The sequence below is a fragment of the Zea mays genome, chromosome 1 (assembly GCF_902167145.1).
Source record: "Zea mays cultivar B73 chromosome 1, Zm-B73-REFERENCE-NAM-5.0, whole genome shotgun sequence".
Lineage (NCBI taxonomy): Eukaryota > Viridiplantae > Streptophyta > Magnoliopsida > Poales > Poaceae > Zea > Zea mays.
Genome location: NC_050096.1, coordinates 176,905,086 through 176,925,542, shown reverse-complemented (window position 1 = coordinate 176,925,542; position 20,457 = coordinate 176,905,086). Strand labels below are relative to the sequence as shown.

General features: G+C 42.5%; 3 protein-coding genes and 1 long non-coding RNA gene across 5 annotated transcripts; 3 read left to right on the top strand and 1 right to left on the bottom strand.

The window, feature by feature from the left end:
• The first annotated feature begins 1,987 nt into the window (after positions 1-1,987).
• On the top strand, positions 1,988-12,603 carry LOC103645067 (uncharacterized). The gene is made up of 3 exons (XR_004855389.1): positions 1,988-2,124; positions 12,216-12,248; positions 12,323-12,603. It is a non-coding gene; the product is annotated as an uncharacterized lncRNA (long non-coding RNA).
• Positions 12,604-12,613: 10 nt separating this feature from the next.
• Positions 12,614-13,772, top strand: LOC118473093 (uncharacterized). The gene is made up of 5 exons (XM_035961662.1): positions 12,614-12,629; positions 12,783-12,931; positions 13,024-13,210; positions 13,293-13,525; positions 13,623-13,772. Exons 1-5 carry the CDS (start codon positions 12,614-12,616, stop codon positions 13,770-13,772), a joined length of 735 nt encoding a protein of 244 aa, XP_035817555.1.
• A 75-nt stretch (positions 13,773-13,847) lies between these two features.
• Positions 13,848-15,452, top strand: LOC111589926 (uncharacterized). Its single transcript, XM_023300811.2, has 8 exons — positions 13,848-13,938; positions 14,015-14,047; positions 14,166-14,276; positions 14,393-14,453; positions 14,669-14,724; positions 14,809-14,865; positions 14,951-15,070; positions 15,270-15,452. The coding sequence occupies exons 3-8, from the start codon at positions 14,256-14,258 to the stop codon at positions 15,450-15,452; spliced, it is 498 nt and encodes a 165-aa protein (XP_023156579.2). The 5' UTR covers positions 13,848-13,938; positions 14,015-14,047; positions 14,166-14,255.
• Positions 15,453-16,984: 1,532 nt separating this feature from the next.
• On the bottom strand, positions 16,985-19,425 carry LOC109943703 (uncharacterized). 2 transcript variants are annotated; one of them, XM_020547199.2, is made up of 3 exons: positions 19,090-19,425; positions 18,135-18,204; positions 16,985-17,187 (listed from the first exon to the last, which is right to left on the bottom strand). In XM_020547199.2, the coding sequence occupies exons 1-3, from the start codon at positions 19,263-19,265 to the stop codon at positions 17,101-17,103; spliced, it is 333 nt and encodes a 110-aa protein (XP_020402788.1). In that variant the 5' UTR covers positions 19,266-19,425; the 3' UTR covers positions 16,985-17,100. The 2 variants fall into 2 exon arrangements, 1 of the variants encoding a protein (XP_020402788.1); XR_002749742.1 differs by lacking the exon at positions 18,135-18,204.
• Between the last annotated feature and the right edge of the window lie 1,032 nt (positions 19,426-20,457).

Genomic DNA, 20,457 nt, shown 5'->3' with positions numbered 1-20,457 from the left:
TAGCGATGTTTAAGAAACCTTTTGCTCATTACATGTTTTGACAATCTCACACTAATGTGTCTTTACAGGTCACCATTGGATCATGGCGCTCCAATTTTATGAGATGCTAGCGAGCCAACGCAACTTGATCTCTTCTCGTGTTAGCCAACGCAACTTGATCTGTGCTTCTAATCATGACTATGGACCTTCCTCCCTTCTCGTGCTAGCCAACGCAACTTGATCTCTGTATGTAAATATCTTACTGCAGTTCCCAGGTGCAGTGGCTGCTCTGCTTACGCCCACTAGTAGGTTAATCTGGTTCTTAGAATTTTCTAGCCGCAAATTGTATTGTTTAGTTACTTGGATAACTGACATCTTTTGATCACCAAAATATGTAATTGATTTCATACTGTCCATGTCCTTGCGATCATGCAGCAAACATGCTAATGCTAAATTCGTATGTCTGAATTTGTCACTTATTTTCGTACTGTACACGTTATATTTCCTGATCTCAATATGCCTGATACAGCGCCCGATAGGGCGCTTTCTTTTTCTAGTCTTTTCTATTAAAACCTGACCCGTTTTGAAGCCCTCTCTGTGCTTCCCGCGTACGGTGGCGCGAGCGCGCCGACGCGTGCGCTGTGTTTCGGACCCGAGGACTTTCTCCAACTCGCTTTTGAACCTCGGTCGCGTCCACCGGTCTTCGGCTGCTCCCAACCCTGGCCAAGAACTCGCAGCCCCGCCACTCCCCGCCTCCATCCCTGCTCTCCTATTCCCCACCATGATGCTCTGGCCATGGAGGCCACAAGAGATTCGAGAGCTCGCTTGGGAGCCGTCGGGTGGGCGAAGGAGGTCTCGCTAGGTTCGCCAGCGTGGGAGACCCCAACGCGATGGCCGCCGCCGGGTACAACTTGTACCTCAGAAAAATGGCGGCGCTCGTCATCCTTCGGCGTTGTACCTTTCCCCCTTTCACCAGCCTTCCCAAGCACATAAGGCACACTCTTCTTCCTACCTAAAATCTCCCAACCTTCACTTGGAGCCCCTCCCTCCCTGATGCCTCCACCTCCCTTATCCATGACACAGATGTGGTAGTTGCTTCCCCTCCTCGGGCGTGGCTGCACAACCACCCTCCAGCTCGCCTGCAGCTCAATGCTTTCGGCACACAGGTTGAAAGTAGGGTTGGTAATGTTTCACAGAAAGCAAGGGACGAGACAGCAGTAAAACTTCTGAAGCGTCTAAGAAATCTGATGTGGGTGTACACCCATCATTATTGTGCTTTTATACTGATAATGATCACATTCATAGTTAGCCCCATTTTAGAAAACATCTGTAAATGGAATAGAACCATTTAGGTCCTTGTCCATTGGATGTTTGGTCTGCCATCACCATTCCTGGACCCTAGGCACCGAAAGCTTTGTAGTGTTCTTATTTCTGACTCCAAGTGTGCGGGACTGAGTAGTAAATTTGCATCAGTATTGTCCAGTTGATTAATATAAATCTGAGAAGTTAGTAGATTCCAAACTTTTTATATCAATTATTTTCTTTACCTGGCCGCTGGTTGCTTGAATGGGATGTTTATAATATAAAAACGTTAAAAAATGTAGTTTGGGTTTTGTGACATGAGATATGTTTATGTATTCATGTATGGCATATGCCTATATGAGTAAATATAAATTTGTGCAATTCAGATTACTTGAAGGCTTGCTGAATGCATTTCTCAAAGATTATCCATTATCTTTACCTGAGTTGCGATATCTTGGGGATTGCTCTGGATTAGCAAGCACCAGCAAATTCAACATTCCAAAGAACATGGGAGAGGAGAGCATAAATGGTGCTTCCAGCAAAAGACAGAAGGGTTGCAAGGGCAAAGTCTCAGAAAAAGTGAATCCTGATGATAAACTCAAGCAACCTACAATACTGGATGCTTTCAAAAGAGCAGGAGTAACAGTCAGTCATGCAGCAAATAAAGCTTCTTCACAACCATCATCAAGTGAAATGATGTCAAAGGATATTGAACAAGATGCTACTGATCCTGGTGAACTTGGGCTTATAGATTTAATGGCAGCACCAGTTAAACTAGATATACAAAGATACAAATTCAGAACTATCTGTGCAACGTGCTTGTCTTTGTTGAACTACTCAGAGGTATGGATTTCTTCAGTTTAAATTGACCAGTGGATCATGAAACCTTTTCTTCCTATCTTAATTGCCAACAATTGGTATGTTTTTTTTGCAGTGTTGAAAGTCGCCTAGAGGGGGGTGAATAGGGCAAAACTGAAATTTACAAAGTTAACCACAACTACAAGCCGGGTTAGCGTTAGAAATAATAATGAGTCCGAGAGAGAGGGCGCAAAACAAATCGCAAGCGAATAAAGAGTGTGACACACGGATTTGTTTTACCGAGGTTCGGTTCTTGCGAACCTACTCCCCGTTGAGGTGGTCACAAAGACCGGGTCTCTTTCAACCCTTTCCCTCTCTCAAACGGTCCCTCGGACCGAGTGAGCTTCTTCTTCTCAAACAAATGGAACACGAAGTTCCCGCAAGGACCACCACATGATTGGTGTCTCTTGCCTCAATTACAAGTGAGTTTGATCTCAAGAAAGAATGAGAAAGAAAAGAAGCGATCCAAGCGCAAGATCTCAAATGAACACGACAAATCACTCTCTCTAATCACTGACGCTTTGTGTGGAGTTGGGAGAGGATTTGATCTCTTTGGTGTGTCTTGTATTGAATGCTAGAGCTCTTGTAAGTAGTTGGAGGGTGGAAACTTGGATGACTTGAATGTGGGGTGGTTGGGGGTATTTATAACCCCAACCACCAAACTAGCCGTTTGGTGAAGGCTGCTGTCGACGGGCGCACCGGACTGTCCGGTGCGCCACCGGACAGTGTCCGGTGCGCCAGCCACGTCACCCGGCCGTTAGGGTTCGACCATTGGAGCTCTGTCTTATGGGCCCGCCTGGCTGTCCGGTGGCGCACCGGACAAGTCCTGTAGACTGTCCGGTGTGCCACCCGCGCGTGCTCTGACCTCTGCGCGCGCAGGCGCGCATTTAATGCGTTGCAGTCGACCGTTGCGCGCGAAGTAGTCGTTGCTCCGCTGGCTCACCGGATAGTCTGGTGTGCACCGGACATGTCTGGTGAATTTTAGCGGAGCGGAAATCCGAAGCTGACGGGTTCAGAGTTGCTCTCCCTTGAGGCAGTGAATTATAGCGAAGCTCCTCTGAGAATTCCCGAAGGTGCGAAGTTTAGCTTGGAGTCCCCTGGTGCACCAGACACTGTCCGGTGGTGCACCGGACACTGTCTGGTGGCACACCGGACAGTCCAGTGTGCTAGACTAGGGTACACTTCGGTTGTCCCTTGCTCTCTTTGTTTGAACCCTTTTCTTGGTCTTTTTATTGGCTTATTGTGAACCTTTGGCACCTGTAGAACTTATAGACTAGAGCAAACAAGTTAGTCCAATTATTTGTGTTGGGCAATTCAACCACCAAAATCAATTAGGAAATAGGTGTAAGCCTAATTCCCTTTCAATCTCCCCCTTTTTGGTGATTGATGCCAACACAAACCAAAGCAAGTATAGAAGTGCATAATTGAACTAGTTTGCATAATGTAAGTGCAAAGGTTACTTAGAATTGAGCCAATATAAATACTTATAAGATACGCATGGATTGTTCCTTTCTTATTTAACATTTTGGACCACGCTTTGCACCACTTGTTTTGTTTTTGCAAATTCTTGTGTAAATCCTTTTCAAAGTCCTTTTGCAAATAGTCAAAGGTAAATGAATAAAATTTTGCGAAGCATTTTCAAGATTTGAAATTTTCTCCCCCTGTTTCAAATGCTTTTCCTTTGACTTAACAAAACTCCCCTCAATAAATTCCTCCCTTAGTGTTCAAGAGGGTTTTGATGTTAATTTTGAAGAGGGTATACCAATTTGAAATTACATCACAAATAAGATACCAATTTGAAAATCCTCCTTTAAAACCAAATTGAAAGACTAAATTTTTTTGAAATTGGTGGTGGTGCGGTCCTTTTGCTTTGGGCTCGTGCTCCCTCCCCCTTTGGCATAAATCGCCAAAAACGGAATCATTAGAGCCCTTGGAACTACTTTCTCCCCTTTGGTAAACAAAATAGGAGTGAAGATTATACCAAAGTTGGAGAAATGCTCGGAGCGACGGCGAAGGATGAGTTATGGAGTGGAGTGAAAGCCTTTGTCTTCGCCGAAGACTCTAATTCATTTTCAATACACCTATGACTTGGTTTGAAATTCACTTGAAAACACATTAGCCATAGCATATAAAAGAGATATGATCAAAGATATATTTATGAGCTATGTGTGCAAGACATCAAAAGAAATTCCTAGAATCAAGAATATTTAGCTCATGCCTAAGTTTGTTAAAAGTTTGTTCATCTAGTGGCTTGGTAAAGATGTCGGCTAATTGATCTTTAGTGTTAATATATGCAATCTCGATATCTCCCTTTTGTTGGTGATCCCTTAGAAAATGATACTGAATGGCTATGTGTTTAGTGCGGCTGTGCTCAACGGGATTATCCGCCATGCAGATTGCACTCTCATTATCACATAGAAGAGGGACTTTGGTTAATTTGTAACCATAGTCCCTAAGGGTTTGCCTCATCCAAAGTAATTGCGCGCAACAATGACCTGCGGTAATATACTCGGCTTCGGCGGTAAAAAGAGCGACGGAATTTTGCTTCTTTGAAGCCCAAGACACCAAGGATCTTCCCAAGAACTGGCAAGTCCCCGATGTGCTCTTTCTATTAATCTTACACCCCGCCCAATCGGCATCCGAATAACCAATTAAATCAAAGGTGGATCCCCTAGGATACCAAAGCCCAAATTTAGGAGTATAAGCCAAATATCTCAAGATTTGTTTTACGGCCGTAAGGTGAGCTTCCTTAGGGTCGGCTTGGAATCTTGCACACATGCATACGGAAAGCATAATGTCCGGTCGAGATGCACATAAATAGAGTAGTGAACCTATCATCGACCGGTATACCTTTTGATCTACGGATTTACCTTCCGTGTCGAGGTCGAGATGCCCATTGGTTCCCATGGGTGTCTTGATGGGCTTGGCATCCTTCATTCCAAACTTGCTTAGAATGTCTTGAGTATACTTCGTTTGGCTAATGAAGGTGCCCTCTTGGAGTTGCTTTACTTGAAATCCTAATAAATACTTCAACTCCCCCATCATTGAAATCTCGAATTTCTATGTCATGATCCTACTAAATTCTTCACATGTAGATTCGTTAGTAGACCCAAATATGATATCATCAACATATATTTGGCATACAAACAAATCATTGTCAAGAGTTTTAGTAAATAAAGGATCAGCTTTTCCGACTTTGAAGCCATTAGCAATAAGGAAATCTCTTTGGCATTCATACCATGCTCTTGGGGCTTGCTTGAGCCCATAAAGCGCCTTAGAGAGCCTATAGGCATGGTTAGGATACTCACTGTCTTCAAAGTCGGGAGGTTGCTCAACATAGACCTCTTCCTTGATTGGTCCATTGCGGAAGGCACTCTTCACGTCCATTTGGTAAAGCTTGAAGCCATGGTAAGTAGCATAGGCTAATAATATACGAATTGACTCAAGCCTAGCTACGGGTGCATAGGTTTCACCAAAATCCAAACCTTCGACTTGGGAGTATCCCTTGGCCACAAGTCGGGCTTTGTTCCTTGTCACCACACCATGCTCATCTTGCTTGTTGCGGAAGACCCACTTGGTTCCTACAACATTTTGATTAGGACGTCGAACTAAATGCCATACCTCGTTCCTAGTGAAGTTGTTGAGCTCCTCTTGCATCGCCACCACCCAATCCGAATCTTGTAGTGCTTCCTCTACCTTGTGTGGCTCAATAGAGGAAACAAAAGAGTAATGCTCACAAAAATGTGCAACACGAGATCTAGTGGTTACCCCCTTATGGATGTCGCCGAGGATGGTGTCGACGGGGTGATCTCGTTGGATTGCTTGGTGGACTCTTGGGTGTGGCGGTCTTGGTTCTTCATCCTCCTTGTCTTGATCATTTGCATCTCCCCCTTGATCATTGCCGTCATCTTGAGGTAGCTCATCTCTTTGATCTTCTTCTTCATCAACTTGAGCCTCATCCTCATTTTGAGTTGGTGGAGATGCTTGCGTGGAGGAGGGTGGTTGATCTTGTGCATTTGGAGGCTCTTCGGATTCCTTAGGACACACATCCCTAATGGACATGTTCCTTAGCGCGATGCACGGAGCCTCTTCATCACCTATCTCATCAAGATCAACTTGCTCTACTTGAGGGCCGTTAGTCTCATCAAACACAACATCACAAGAAACTTCAACTTGTCCAGAGGACTTGTTAAAGACTCTATATGCCCTTGTGTTTGAATCATATCCTAGTAAAAAGCCTTCTACAGTCTTAGGAGCAAATTTAGATTTTCTACCTCTTTTGACAAGGATAAAGCATTTGCTACCAAAGACCCTAAAATATGAAATATTGAGCTTTTTACCGGTTAGGAGTTCGTATGATGTCTTTTTGAGGATTCGGTGTAGATACAATCGGTTGATGGCGTAGCAGGCGGTGTTGACCGCCTCAGCCCAAAACTGATCCGAAGTCTTGTACTCATCAAGCATGGTTCTTGCCATGTCCAATAGAGTTCTATTCTTCCTCTCCACTACACCATTTTGTTGTGGGGTGTAGGGAGAAGAGAACTCATGCTTGATGCCCTCCTCCTCAAGGAAGCCTTCAATTTGTGAGTTCTTGAACTTCGTCCCGTTGTCACTTCTAATTTTCTTGATCCTTAAGCCGAACTCATTTTGAGCCCATCTCAAGAATCCCTTTAAGGTCTCTTGGGTATGAGATTTTTCCTGTAAAAGAACACCCAAGTGAAGCGAGAATAATCATCCACAATAACTAGATAGTACTTACTCCCGCCGATGCTTATATAAGCTATCGGGCCGAATAGGTCCATGTGTAGGAGCTCCAGTGGCCTGTCAGTCGTCATGATGTTCTTGTGTGGATGATGAACACCAACTTGCTTCCCTGCTTGGCATGCGCTACAAATCCTGTCTTTCTCAAAATGAACATTTGTTAATCCTAAAATGTGCTCTCCCTTTAGAAGTTTATGAAGATTCTTCATCCCAACATGGGCTAGTTGGCGGTGCCAGAGCCAACCCATGTTAGTCTTAGCAATTAAGCAAGTGTCGAGTTCAGCTCTATCAAAATCTACCAAGTATAGCTGACCCTCTAACACTCCCTTAAATGCTATTGAATCATCACTTCTTCTAAAGACAGTGACACCTACATCAGTAAAAATATAGTTGTAGCCCATTTGACATAATTGTGAAACGGAAAGCAAATTGTAATCTAAAGAATCTACAAGAAAAACATTAGAGATTGAATGGTCAGGAGATATAGCAATTTTACCCAATCCTTTGACCAAACCTTGATTTCCATCCCCGAATGTGATCGCTCTTTGGGGATCTTGGTTTTTCTCGTAGGAGGAGAACATCTTATTCTCCCCTGTCATGTGGTTTGTGCACCCGCTATCGATGATCCAACTTGAGCCCCCGGATGCATAAACCTACAAAACAAGTTTAGTTCTTGAGTTTAGGTACCCAAATGGTTTTGGGTCCTTTGGCATTAGACACAAGAACTTTGGGTACCCAAACACAAGTCTTTGATCCCTTGTGTTTGCCCCCAACATATTTGGCAACTACTTTGCCGGATTTGTTAGTTAACACATAAGAAGCATCAAAAGTTTTAAATGAAATACTATGATCATTTGATGCAGTAGGAGTTTTCTTCTTAGGCAACTTAGCACGGGTTGGTTGCCTAGAGCTAGATGTCTCACCCTTATACATAAAAGCATGATTAGGGCCAGAGTGAGACTTCCTAGAATGAATTCTCCTAATTTTGCTCTCAGGATAACCGGCAGGGTATAAAATGTAACCCTCGTTATCCTGAGGCATGGGAGCCTTGCCCTTAACAAAATTAGACAATCTTTTAGGAGGGGCATTAATTTTGAAATTGTTCCCCTTTTGGAAGCCAATGCCATCCTTAATGCCAGGGCGTCTCCCACTATAAAGCATACTACGAGCAAATTTAAAATTTTCATTTCCATGTTCATGCTCGGCAATTTTAGCATCTAATTTTGCTATATGATCATTTTGTTGCTTAATTAATACCATATGATCATGAATAGCATCAACATCAACATCTCTACATCTAGTGCAAATAGTGGCATGCTCAGTGGTAGATGTAGAGGGTTTGCAAGAATTAAGTTCAACAATCTTAGCACGCAATATATCATTTTTATCTCTAAGATCGGAAATTGTAACATTGCAAACATCTAGTTCTTTAGCCTTAGCAAGCAATTTTTCATTTTCATTTCTAAGGCTAGCAAGAGTAACATTTAATTCTTCAATCTTAGCAAGTAAATCAACATTATCATTTTTAAGATTGGGAATTGAAATGTTACAAGCATTTGAATCAACCTTAGCAATTAAACTAGCATTTTCATTTCTAAGGTTGTTGATAACATCATGGCATGTGCTTAGCTCACTAGTTAATTTTTCACATTTTTCAGCTTCTAGAGCATAAGCATTTTTAACCTTAACATGCTTTTTGTTTTCCTTGATTAGGAAGTGTTGGGGGCCTTCGGCTTCCGAAGGTCCTCAAAAACGTGATTTGACAATGTTTTCTAAGTATGCGAGCAGGTATCTTCGGAATCAGGTTGCGGGTATACAGAAGCATGGTTAAGACGAAGCTTGACTGGGACGGCGATCACGATGAAGGATAAGATGATCACGAAGCTATGTGCAGAAGAGTTTCGGCATCACGGCGGGAAAGGGGAAACCGACTTAAAGATGAAAAGCCAAACTAGACCTCGAAGAATTACTATAGAGTTATTGATAAATGTAAAGGGCATTAATGTAATTTTGCATGGGCTGCGACCCGTGCCTATAAATAGATGAACAGTATTCTCGTACTGTTCACGCTGATTTGGCATTCACTTTTGCGTCACGCCTGTATTCTCTTTCCTTCAAGCCAAAGGTACATTTGTAATTTATCATTGTTTGCACAAGTAATATAAATGGAAATAGATTAATAATAATGTTTACAGAAATTATATTACTTTCTGTATTTTGTTTGAATGATCTCCATCTTTTATCATGATCATGAAGGTAAGTCCTTCATGACCTTCGTCCTAAATTCGTTATATCCGAAGGGAAATAATGATTTGAAAGACGAAGGGCTTTGATATTTAAGATTTTTTGTTGCCTTGTTCTTGATTCATAGCATTTGAGAACAAGTCCACAACAGGAAGTCCTCTTGGGTATCCAAGAGGTCATCCTTTTCATGGATGGCACTAATTAATTCATTTAACTTTTCTTTTTGTTGCATGTTTAGGTTTGCAAAAAGAATGCGCAAGTTATCCTCCTCATTGCTAGCATCATCCTCATCACTAGAGGTTTCATATTTAGTGGAGGATTTTGATTTTACCTTCTTCTTTTTGTCGTCCTTTGCCATGAGGCACTTGTGGCCGACGTTGGGGAAGAGAAGTCCCTTGGTGACGGCGATGTTCGCGGCATCCTCGTCGGAGGAGGAGTCGGTGGAGCTCTCGTCGGAGTCCCACTCCCGGCAAACATGGGCATCGCCGCCCTTCTTCTTGTAATACTTCTTCTTCTCCTTCCTTCTCCCCTTCTTGTCGTCGCCCCTGTCACTGTCACTAGAAATAGGACATTTTGCAATAAAATGACCGGGCTTACCACATTTGTAGCACACTTTCTTGGAGCGGGGTTTGTAGTCTTTCCCCCTCCTTTGCTTGAGGATTTGGCGGAAGCTCTTGATGATGAGTGCCATTTCCTCGTTGTCGAGCTTGGAGGCGTCGATAGGTGTTCTATTCGATGTAGACTCCTCCTTCCTCTCCTCCGTCGCCTTAAATGCGACCGGTTGAGCTTCGGACGTGCAGGGACTGTCAAGCTCGTTGATCTTCTTTGAGCCTTTGATCATCAATTCAAAGCTCACAAAATTCCCGATTACTTCCTCGGGAGTCATTAGTGTATATCTAGGATTGCCACGAATTAATTGAACTTGAGTAGGGTTAAGGAAAACAAGTGATCTAAGAATAACCTTAACCATTTCGTGGTCATCCCATTTTTTGCTCCCGAGGTTGCGCACTTGGTTCACCAAGGTCTTGAGCCGGTTGTACATGTCTTGTGGCTCCTCCCCTTGGCGAAGTCGGAAACGACCGAGCTCCCCCTCGATCGTTTCCCGCTTGGTGATTTTGGTCACCTCGTCTCCTTCGTGCGTGGTCTTTAGCGTGTCCCAAATCTCCTTGGCACCTTTCAACCCTTGCACCTTATTATACTCCTCTCGACTTAGAGAGGCGAGGAGTATAGTTGAGGCTTGGGAGTTGAAGTGTTGAATTTGGGTCACTTCGTCCTCATCATAATCTTCATCCCCTACGGATGGTACCTGTACACCAAACTCAACAACATCCCATATACTTTTGTGGAGTGAGGTTAGGTGAAATCGCATTAAATCACTCCACCTAGCATAATCTTCACCATCAAACCTTGGTGGTTTGCCTAATGGGACGGAAAGTAAAGGCGTATGTTTAGTAATGCGAGGATAGCGTAGGGGGATCTTACTAAACTTCTTGCGCTCATGGCGCTTAGAAGTAATGGACGGTGCGTCGGAGCCGGAGGTGGAAGGCGATGAAGTATCGGTCTCGTAGTAGACCACCTTCCTCATCTTCTTTTTCTTGTCGCCACTCCGATGCGACTTGTGGGAAGAGGATTTCTTTTTCTTCCCTTTCCCTTTGTTGCGGGACTCTTCCGATGAAGCCTTCCCGTGGCTTGTAGTGGGCTTGTCGCCGGTCTCCATCTCCTTCTTGGCGTGATCTCCCGACATCACTTCGAGCGGTTAAGCTCTAATGAAGCACCGGGCTCCGATACCAATTGAAAGTCGCCTAGAGGGGGGTGAATAGGGCGAAACTGAAATTTACAAAGTTAATCACAACTACAAGCCGAGTTAGCGTTAGAAATAATAATGAGTCCGAGAGAGATGGCGCAAAACAAATCGCAAGCGAATAAAGAGTGTGACACACGGATTTGTTTTACCGAGGTTCGGTTCTTGCGAACCTACTCCCCGTTGAGGTGGTCACAAAGACAGGGTCTCTTTCAACCCTTTCCCTCTCTCAAACGGTCCCTCGGACCGAGTGAGCTTCTTCTTCTCAAACAAATGGAACACGAAGTTCCCGCAAGGACCACCACACGATTGGTGTCTCTTGCCTCAATTACAAGTGAGTTTGATCTCAAGAAAGAATGAGAAAGAAAAGAAGCGATCCAAGCGCAAGAGCTCAAATGAACACGACAAATCACTCTCTCTAATCACTGACGCTTTGTGTGGAGTTGGGAGAGGATTTGATCTCTTTGGTGTGTCTTGTATTGAATGTTAGAGCTCTTGTAAGTAGTTGAAGGGTGGAAACTTGGATGACTTGAATGTGGGGTGGTTGGGGGTATTTATAACCCCAACCACCAAACTAGCCGTTTGGTGAAGGCTGCTGTCGACGGGCGCACCGGACAGTCCGGTGCGCCACCGGACAGTGTCTGGTGTGCGAGCCACGTCACCCGACCGTTAGGGTTCGACCATTGGAGCTCTGTCTTGTGGGCCCACCTGGCTGTCCGGTGGCGCACCGGACAAGTCCTGTAGACTGTCCGGTGTGCCACCCGCGCGTGCTCTGACCTCTGCGCGTGCAGGCGCACATTTAATGTGTTGCAGTCGACCGTTGCGCGCGAAGTAGCCATTGCTCCGCTGGCTCACCAGACAGTCCGGTGTGCACCGGACATGTCCGGTGAATTTTAGCGGAGCGGAAATCCGAAGCTGGCGGGTTCAGAGTTGCTCTCCCTTGAGGCACCGAACATTGTCCGGTGGTACACCGGACAGTCCGGTGAATTATAGCGAAGCGCCTCTGAGAATTCCCGAAGGTGCGAAGTTTAGCTTGGAGTCCCCTGGTGCACCGGACATAGTCCGGTGTGCCAGACCAGGGTACACTTCGGTTGTCCCTTGCTCTCTTTGTTTGAACCCTTTTCTTGGTCTTTTTATTGGCTTATTGTGAACCTTTGGCACCTGTAGAACTTATAGACTAGAGCAAACTAGTTAGTCCAATTATTTGTGTTGGGCAATTCAACCACCAAAATCAATTAGGAAATAGGTGTAAGCCTAATTCCCTTTCAAGTGTCAAGGTTCATCTTCTTACCTTCAAACTGAGGTACTTCATTCCTATTATATAATTGCTGCTAAAATATGGTTACATTATTAACGTCTGGCTGTTTCGTCACGCAGCTACCAACATATCTATATCTTCTCCGTGATCTGCATAACAAATTAGATAATCTGAATCCTTCAATCAAGCCTTTTCTTAGTACTTATAAAGCAAAATATACTCCTACTCATTGCCATAAAAGTACACAAGATTTTCTTGACAAAATCCAGCCACTATTCTTAGTTTTAAGGAAGCATCTGGATGGAGCAGTTTCAATGATCAAAGATGGTAACCGTCTATTCCATAATTTCTGCTTCCTGTTACTTTTACAGTGTTTGAATTAATAATTAGTGGGCTGAGTCGGTTTCTTAATGGTAGGGGTTGTATGTGCTGGGAGGGATTACCCCCCCCCTCCTTTATGGATCTTTTCTTCTTAGTGAAATGACACACAACTTTCCTGCGTTGCTTGAGAAAAACAATATCCACATTTCATATAATCCTTCATTGAGTGTCTTTGCTTTCGATTGGTAACATGATAAGCTTACTACTCTTCAGAATTAGAGAGTTGTTCAGATGACTGGAGTTCACATTCATCTTCTGCTGGCAACCCAGACATACCATATGTGGTTGTCTCCAAGTCATCAATTATGACTGTTGTATGCAAGGAGATTCTTGGCTGCTACAGGAAGGTTGTTCTATTGATGTATTTTCTTTTATCTGAAAATAGACGAGATCTAGAAACTGAAGCTGCTAATGCTAACAAGTCTGGTGCCTTTTGCAGTTACTTGGCATTCCTGATCTGTTGAATCAACCAAACATGTCAATTCTGAAGCAACTTTTGCAGACTTTACAGCCAACTGAAAATTTTGATGATGTTCTTTCCGAGTTCCAACCATCTCTTGCTCCTTGCAATGTTGATTACCTGTATTGTGGAGCATGTAAAATATTGGAGGATATTATGGATCTAGGTAACTAGCTATTTGTGCACACAGTGCTTGGACATTATGCAACCTTTTTTTACCTAATTTTAGTGCACTATTTTTTTTGCAGTGTCCTCATTTTCATACCTTCTGTCTTCTGATGTGTTAATTACTATACAATCAATTGTAAATTCTGTTGTTGTGTTGTTAGACAAATCTGGGGAACCAAATGGGAAAAATATACACATGGGATGCTCCAAAGCAATCATTCCCTTTCTACGAAAGCGTCTTGGATACTCAGCTCATAAGCTGCTCAGTGCCGATTTCCCTAGCGAAGATGCTGGAAAAGGATGGCAGAGTAAAGTAAGCTTAAGTTCCTTCCAACTACCTTTTTAATGTGCTAGCTGATAGGTGATAAGCTTGTAGCTACTAATATGTTCCCTATTTTGTTGTCTCTCAGGGTGATCTTATACAGAAGATATTGCAAATATACCTCTGGAATAGTGACTCTACTTCAGATCTACTTGCTGAGATAGGTCGTGAATTGCCTAAGGTGGGCCATCTCTTCTTCTCGAGTGATGCTCTAAGAGACATCTCATTTAGCATATAGTTGTAGATATGAACTACATGATCCTTTTTTTGCCTTAGAATACTCCTTATAGGTTCTTATTCCATGTTTTAAGGAACCTTTGCTCAAAACAAAAGATAACCAAGATGTATCGTATGGTTTTCCAACATTGTGTTCCTCCACTATTACCTCTTGGTACCGTGTGCTTGTAAGTATGGTGTTTGATGCATTTATGAAATATGCCATGCTTGTCTTGTCGTCTAACATTTTGGTCACTAATACAGCACGAGGAGAACACAGGGAGTTTAAACAAGACGGTGAGCAATTTAAATCGGCATATATGCGCTAGAATTGCTCCTTTTTCCCCTATCGTTGTGTCCTCTAATCTAAACTGTAGCACTGCCTGATGTTTGAGTAATTTCCATCCTAATCTAGATCAAACAAGCACTGAAGGCTAGAGGATCAGTTGATACTATTCTTCAAGAGATTCAGAAATCAGTGGATGCATTTGTCTCTCTAATAGGAATGTGCAAGTCCCACGAAAAGGTTAGTTGCACCATAGTGTCTCAAACTCAAATCCCGCAAACAGTACCTTGTGCGGTTGTTTAAGTGCTGGGCTTCTGGATGAAGGAGACACTACTTACACTACTCTTAAATTATAGGTTTCTATGCATGCAATGGCAGTTAAACATGGGGGGAAATTTATTGACACATTTCTGAAAGGTGAAGAATTGAGGTTCTATAAGTTCATCATGTATACAAGCCTTTAACCTTTCAACATTCTGTGTGTGTGTGGTGTGTTAGGTCATTGTAAATACCATCCTTTTTCTTTGCGTGTTCGAGAAAAAAACATTCAGTTGGTAACACCAATTTTGGTGTATTTAGGGTCTTGACCTTTGACAAAATAAAATGTTCAATTTACTATTTGCCTTTTGCAGCCTTCAACTTTCTAGAGAGACATTTCAAGCAACATAATGACACCATAGTTAAAATGGTAAGGGTTAGTCATGTTCCTTTTGGTATCACCGTTGAATTACAATGGCTGGTCAGTGTCGCTGATGAAATTATGCTAATACAGCTAAAACAACTCCAGAAAGGAACAAGAATAATCCAATCCATATGTTCAGATGCTAAGGTACATCGGATGATTCTGTGTACAACGTCGATACCATGAGCATTGTGCTCCGTGCTTACGGCAGTGTGCCTGCGATATTGTGCAGGGTAACAAGCGGACAATGATCACAAGCAAAGTACCCCCGCGAAGAGATCCATGGAGCGATTCTTGTTTCAGGTCAAGGCGCTGCTACACAGCTGCTCCGCCGAGAAGGAATTCCAGATGGGTAAATTATTATGCAATCTCATCCACGGTTTCTTCAGCACCGTGCGTAGTAGTCATGCACAAACTGCAAGTTGGCATGTCAACCTAGACCTGAGTGGTTACGTAAGCTACCATACCAGCACACGGAGTTGTGCCTACTTCCTGCTCTAATGCCCCTCCGTCCGCTTTGTGGATTCTGAACTGTGACAGGCAATTTGAAGCACAAGTACTTGCAAGGCCATGTGGTGAGCTCTCAGGCGTATGGGAACGTGGATGAGGAAGATGAGGAGCAGACGGAGATCGACTCCGACCTTCCAGCTGATGAGCACGATAATGGCAATGCCATGGAGGAGGATGTTGTGGAAGGTAGCAACGAGACACCGATGGAGGACGAAGAGGAATAGTGGCATAGGTACCAATCTGTTGAACTTATTCTTGATAATTGCTTCTTTTCTTATTAATGATTGTTTTTTTCTTGTCAGGAACATCTCTGGTTATCTGGAGTTGGCGGTGGCCTTTTCATTCATGGTTGCCTGCACTCATCCTCGGAGGGTTGCAGCAATGTCGGTCTCCAGGTGTGTGGTGGAGGGAGATGGATGTTACTATAAGGGAAGAGGTGTTTAGCGGGCATGTTAATTTCATGCAAATATTTATATCTTTGATTACTGATTTTTTAGAAAAAACTATATATCTTTATGTTTTTAGATCCCAAAATACTTATTCAAAGTTGTCTCTCATGCATTCTTCATCACTTAAAGGTGCATTTATTAGCTTTGGATTTATGCCTATTGTTTATTCCTGCTCAAGTCTATTATGAAAAATAGTTAATTAAATTCTTCTAGAACACCCAGTTATTTGGATAAGGCGCCCGTAAGGGCGCTCCGTATTCTAGTAGATGGTAATGAGTACCCGATAGTCCAGGGATATAGGTGGTAATGGAAGCCCATGGCTTCCATTAGTACCAGAAAGCCCCAACCAGTTATAGCCACGTCCCGTACCAGCATGCATCCTATCGGGCACGAGTTCTTACTCGGACAGATTTTAGCGTAAAACATGAACCAAAACAGCGTAAATGATTATGAATTTTAGCGTAAATCGTAGATCTGTTTTGAAACGGTGAATGTGGTCCAAAAATTACGGCGTAAAAAATCTCGCGCGTCCCATCGTGCACGGGTTCTGAGTCGGACAGATTTTAGCGTAAAACATGAACCAAAACAACGTAAATGATTACGAATTTTGGCGTAAATCGCAGATCTGTTTCGAAACGGCGAATACGGCCCGAAAATTATGGTGTAAAAATCTCACGCGTCCCATCATGATCGAGTTCTGACTCGGACAGATTTTAGTGTAAAACAGGAACCAAAACAGCGTAAATGATTACGAATTTTAGCGTAAATTGTATATATATTTCGTAACGGCGAATGGGACCCAGAAATTACGGCGTAAAAATCTCGCGCGTCCGCTCGTACACGGGTTCTGACTCGAGTAGATTTCAGCATAAAACGTGAACCAAAATAGCATAAATCATTGATCTATTTCGTAACGATGAATGAGGCCTAAATTACTGCGTGAAAATCGCACGCGTACGATCATGCGCAAGTTCTGGCTCAGGCGGATTTTAATGTAAAACATGAACCAAAACGGCACAACGTAAATGGGTATGAATTTAGCGCAAATCGTCGATCTATTTCATAATGGCAAATGCCATGCATGAGGTTGTCGCAAAACACATCAATAAATGTCGTAAACTGGCGTAAAACATATCAATGGATGTCATAAATTGGTGAAAAAGGCAACCCTACACCCTAAACCCTAACCATCTACAGAACAAATGACAAAAAGGTACAAATGACCTCTATTTTCAGAATATGAATAAGTACAATTGATAAATCGATGCTTCTTATTGCCGATGAGGCGGTACCCAGGAACTAGTATAGTATGTGGATATTGATTTAAACAAAAGGATGTTGAATTATGCGAGATTGTAAACAAACGGGACCAAATAAATTGATGTGTTACTAACCATATGGTACATACACGCAAGACTCTTTTTCACAATAACACCACTGTTAGCATAAAAATGAGTAGAAAGGACTCTAACAGCTTCCCTAATATGGAGAAAACCACCGAGGTCCATATCTGCAAACGTAATATGAACTGTTAATATGATCTTTCCTTATTAATATGATTATCTTTTCCATCTTGTTATGACTAACATAACCTATAGTCTAAACTGAATGCAAACTTGAGTTAGAAGATTAGATTACCAAAAGAAAAAATCTCTCCAGTCAACATTATTTGGAATTAGGGAAATATGAATGATCTCAAGCTAGTTCATTTGTACTGTCGTATATGACGGTGAGTAATGTTGATCACAGGTAGTGTAGTTGACAAATATGGATCCAAATCCCACCTACCCAGACATGCCTCACTCATATTGTATTAAATTAGATGGAAAGGTAAGATACATAATCTTGTACAAATGCTCATGGGCAAGCCATAATTGGGCAAAAGGCTTCATTCCAAAAATAGCAGCAATATTTTGAGTGACATTTGACATGAATGCAATAATCGAAAAGCTAACGAAGTAGAATGAGCAAGTTTTCAAATAAGGACAACAATGTCTACAAAACATTGAAGGTATTTTATATTTCACAGGTTTAATGTCTACAAAACTACTAATGATGTTCACAAATTAAGTGTAAATTTTGTGATTCTTGTCTTGGTTCGCATAAATAGATCAGCTATATTAACATTCCCCTAATTTTTGCTCGGTGAGGTACACCAAAAGTGACACCTCACCAAACCCTTCTGACGCAACTCATGACAAATTGGGTGTGTTGCTTCTACTGCTACTGACCGGAGAGATTTTGAACTTTTGGTAAGCATCTATATGTAAAAAATCATTGCCACACTAGAAACATATCAACAACATAAATAGTTCAGATGTATGCATAAATGGTGCCATGAGTAGTCGTAACAAACAAGAGCTGCATAAAAAATCATTGCTAATCCAGGGCTAGATTGGTTTAAAAAAACAAGGCGTAAACTATCGTCGCCTGTTTCTAGACCCTAAAATACGTTACCAGGTCTTGCAGAAGGTTTGCGCTTGGCTCATGATTTCTCTGCCAAGTATTACCACTGGAAAAGGCAAAACTGAAAAAGGAAAAGCAGGATTGAAGCTAGCCAGACCCACAACATGACATGACAGATGAAGCCAAAATACAATGAAAAGAACACAATGAAAAGGGTATTGTAAGAAATAACTTGTTTCAAAAAAAGAACATAATATATCTTTGCACTTTGCTTGTGTAGTTAATATGTGATTGCTGACTGGAAATCTAATTGGACTTTAGAAATCAAGCCATTTAAATTGAGACTCTAGATAATGAGGTGCTCGTTGAACGGCCTGTCTTACAGCCATAAATACCTACACAATAGAATCAAGTATAAAAAATATTTGTTAAGGATAGGCACTAAGGCCTTAGGTAGCATATTATGCAATATAAATATATTTATGATTTAGCGAATCATCATGTATCTCTTAGTTTCAACCGGTTACATAATCTAGAATATAAAGGCCAAGTAAAAAATTGCTTGAATCAATCATCAACATTACTTAAATGTGCAGCACTAAATCGGATGCAATAGACCTCACATAGCCACATGCATATTAGCATCTTTATTTAAGACAAAAACAACTAGAAGCACCAGGACTTGCGTCTAGCATAGAGAAGATGCCATGGAAATAATCCACCGCTGTCCTGCTAGCTGGCACAAGATTTGGTGGCAGTTAATTGTTTGACGCTCTTATACTTGAGAATTCAGATCCAACACCTTCACAATAGCTTGAGATCGAACGATTCGCCTACTAAAACCGAGACCGAAGCTAAGCAGACAGACACGCGGGACAATGTGGCAAATGAGTTATGGAAACAACTAGCTAGAAATCGACGAGCGCTTCTAGGCCAAGAGGCGTGTGCACATAGGAACGAATCATGGGGGGGCCCGATGTGAGGGGAAGTCGGGAAGAGGGCTTACACTACAGCAGCCGAATCAAACGAAGATGACGAGCGGCGGGAGGATGATGGAAAGGAGGATCTCCAGGAAGGTGCAGCAGCGACCATCGTCATCAGGATCTCCAGGAAAGTGCAACAGCGGTTGTCCACCATCGGGATCCTTGTGGTCGGGGCCCTGCCATGGGGATCAGACCGCATGCAGGCGCACAGATCAGAGGGCCAGCACGCGAGGACGATGCGGGATGCAGGTTCTGGGAGCCCAGATCCGTGGGAGAGGCAGCGGGCTGGTGATGGGAGGATGAGGCGGCTAGCGGGGTCAGTGGCAATGAGAGGTTAGGTTTTTGGGTGCCGATGTGCATGTGAGGGTTTGGAGGCGTTCGGTGGGGGTCGGGTTGACCAGGTCCGTTAGCTGAGAACGGGGGCGGATGTGGGTCAGGTCAGCCCAAATGGGCGTGTGGTGGTCAGGGCTTTCTCTAGTTAGAGAGAGCTCAGGGCTCCTAATACCTAAACTATATATATATATGTATATGCTAAATATTCTACTTATGTGGTTTTTATTGGGCAAAATCTTCTGCCAATGGTTAAACGGGTATGAGAACGTTTTGTCGTCATCCATACCCGTTAGCTCGTGGATATAAAATAACCAGTATAAACTTGACCTAAAAACATAAACCTAGGCTACAATCATCCATCTTCTTTTGACTATTTAACAACCTTTTGAGCAATAATGTCATAGAAGGCTTAACAACTATTCGACGACCATGTAATTGTGGTACTATCCAATTGTTGCCACTTTATCCAATTATATGTGGTGATGTTGAATGGATGATTGAATGATGCTAGAATTTTTGTAATAATATTTAGATGGATATACTTGATATTCGTACAATATATTATTTTGATAGTGCTTAATTTTTGTGGGTATGGGTGACACATACCCACATGTGTTATGTGTATGGGGTAAATCCATACCTACCAGTGGATATGGGTGACACCACGGGATTTTTTTTTCGTGGGTATGAGTGGGATAGTAATATCTGGTGGGTATTTACTCATTGTCATCTCTAGCTAGGAATGAAAACTAGGCGGTACCGGATAACGGATATGGGTACTAAAATTATCTGAATTTTTAGATACGTATATGAGTTTTTTAGACATATACGAATACTATTCGAATATTAAAATCTTGGATACGAGTAACATACATAATTATTATTAGATCTTGTTCGTTTGTGTTTGATTGGTGGGTCGGAACGATTTCTAACCGAATTGTTTTTCTAATTTATATAAACTTTGATTAGCTGGAACGATTTCGGATGTAATCCGACGAAAACGAACAAGTCCTTATCCAGCAAGTATCGGTAAATCTTAGGTAGGATAGGGATATCAT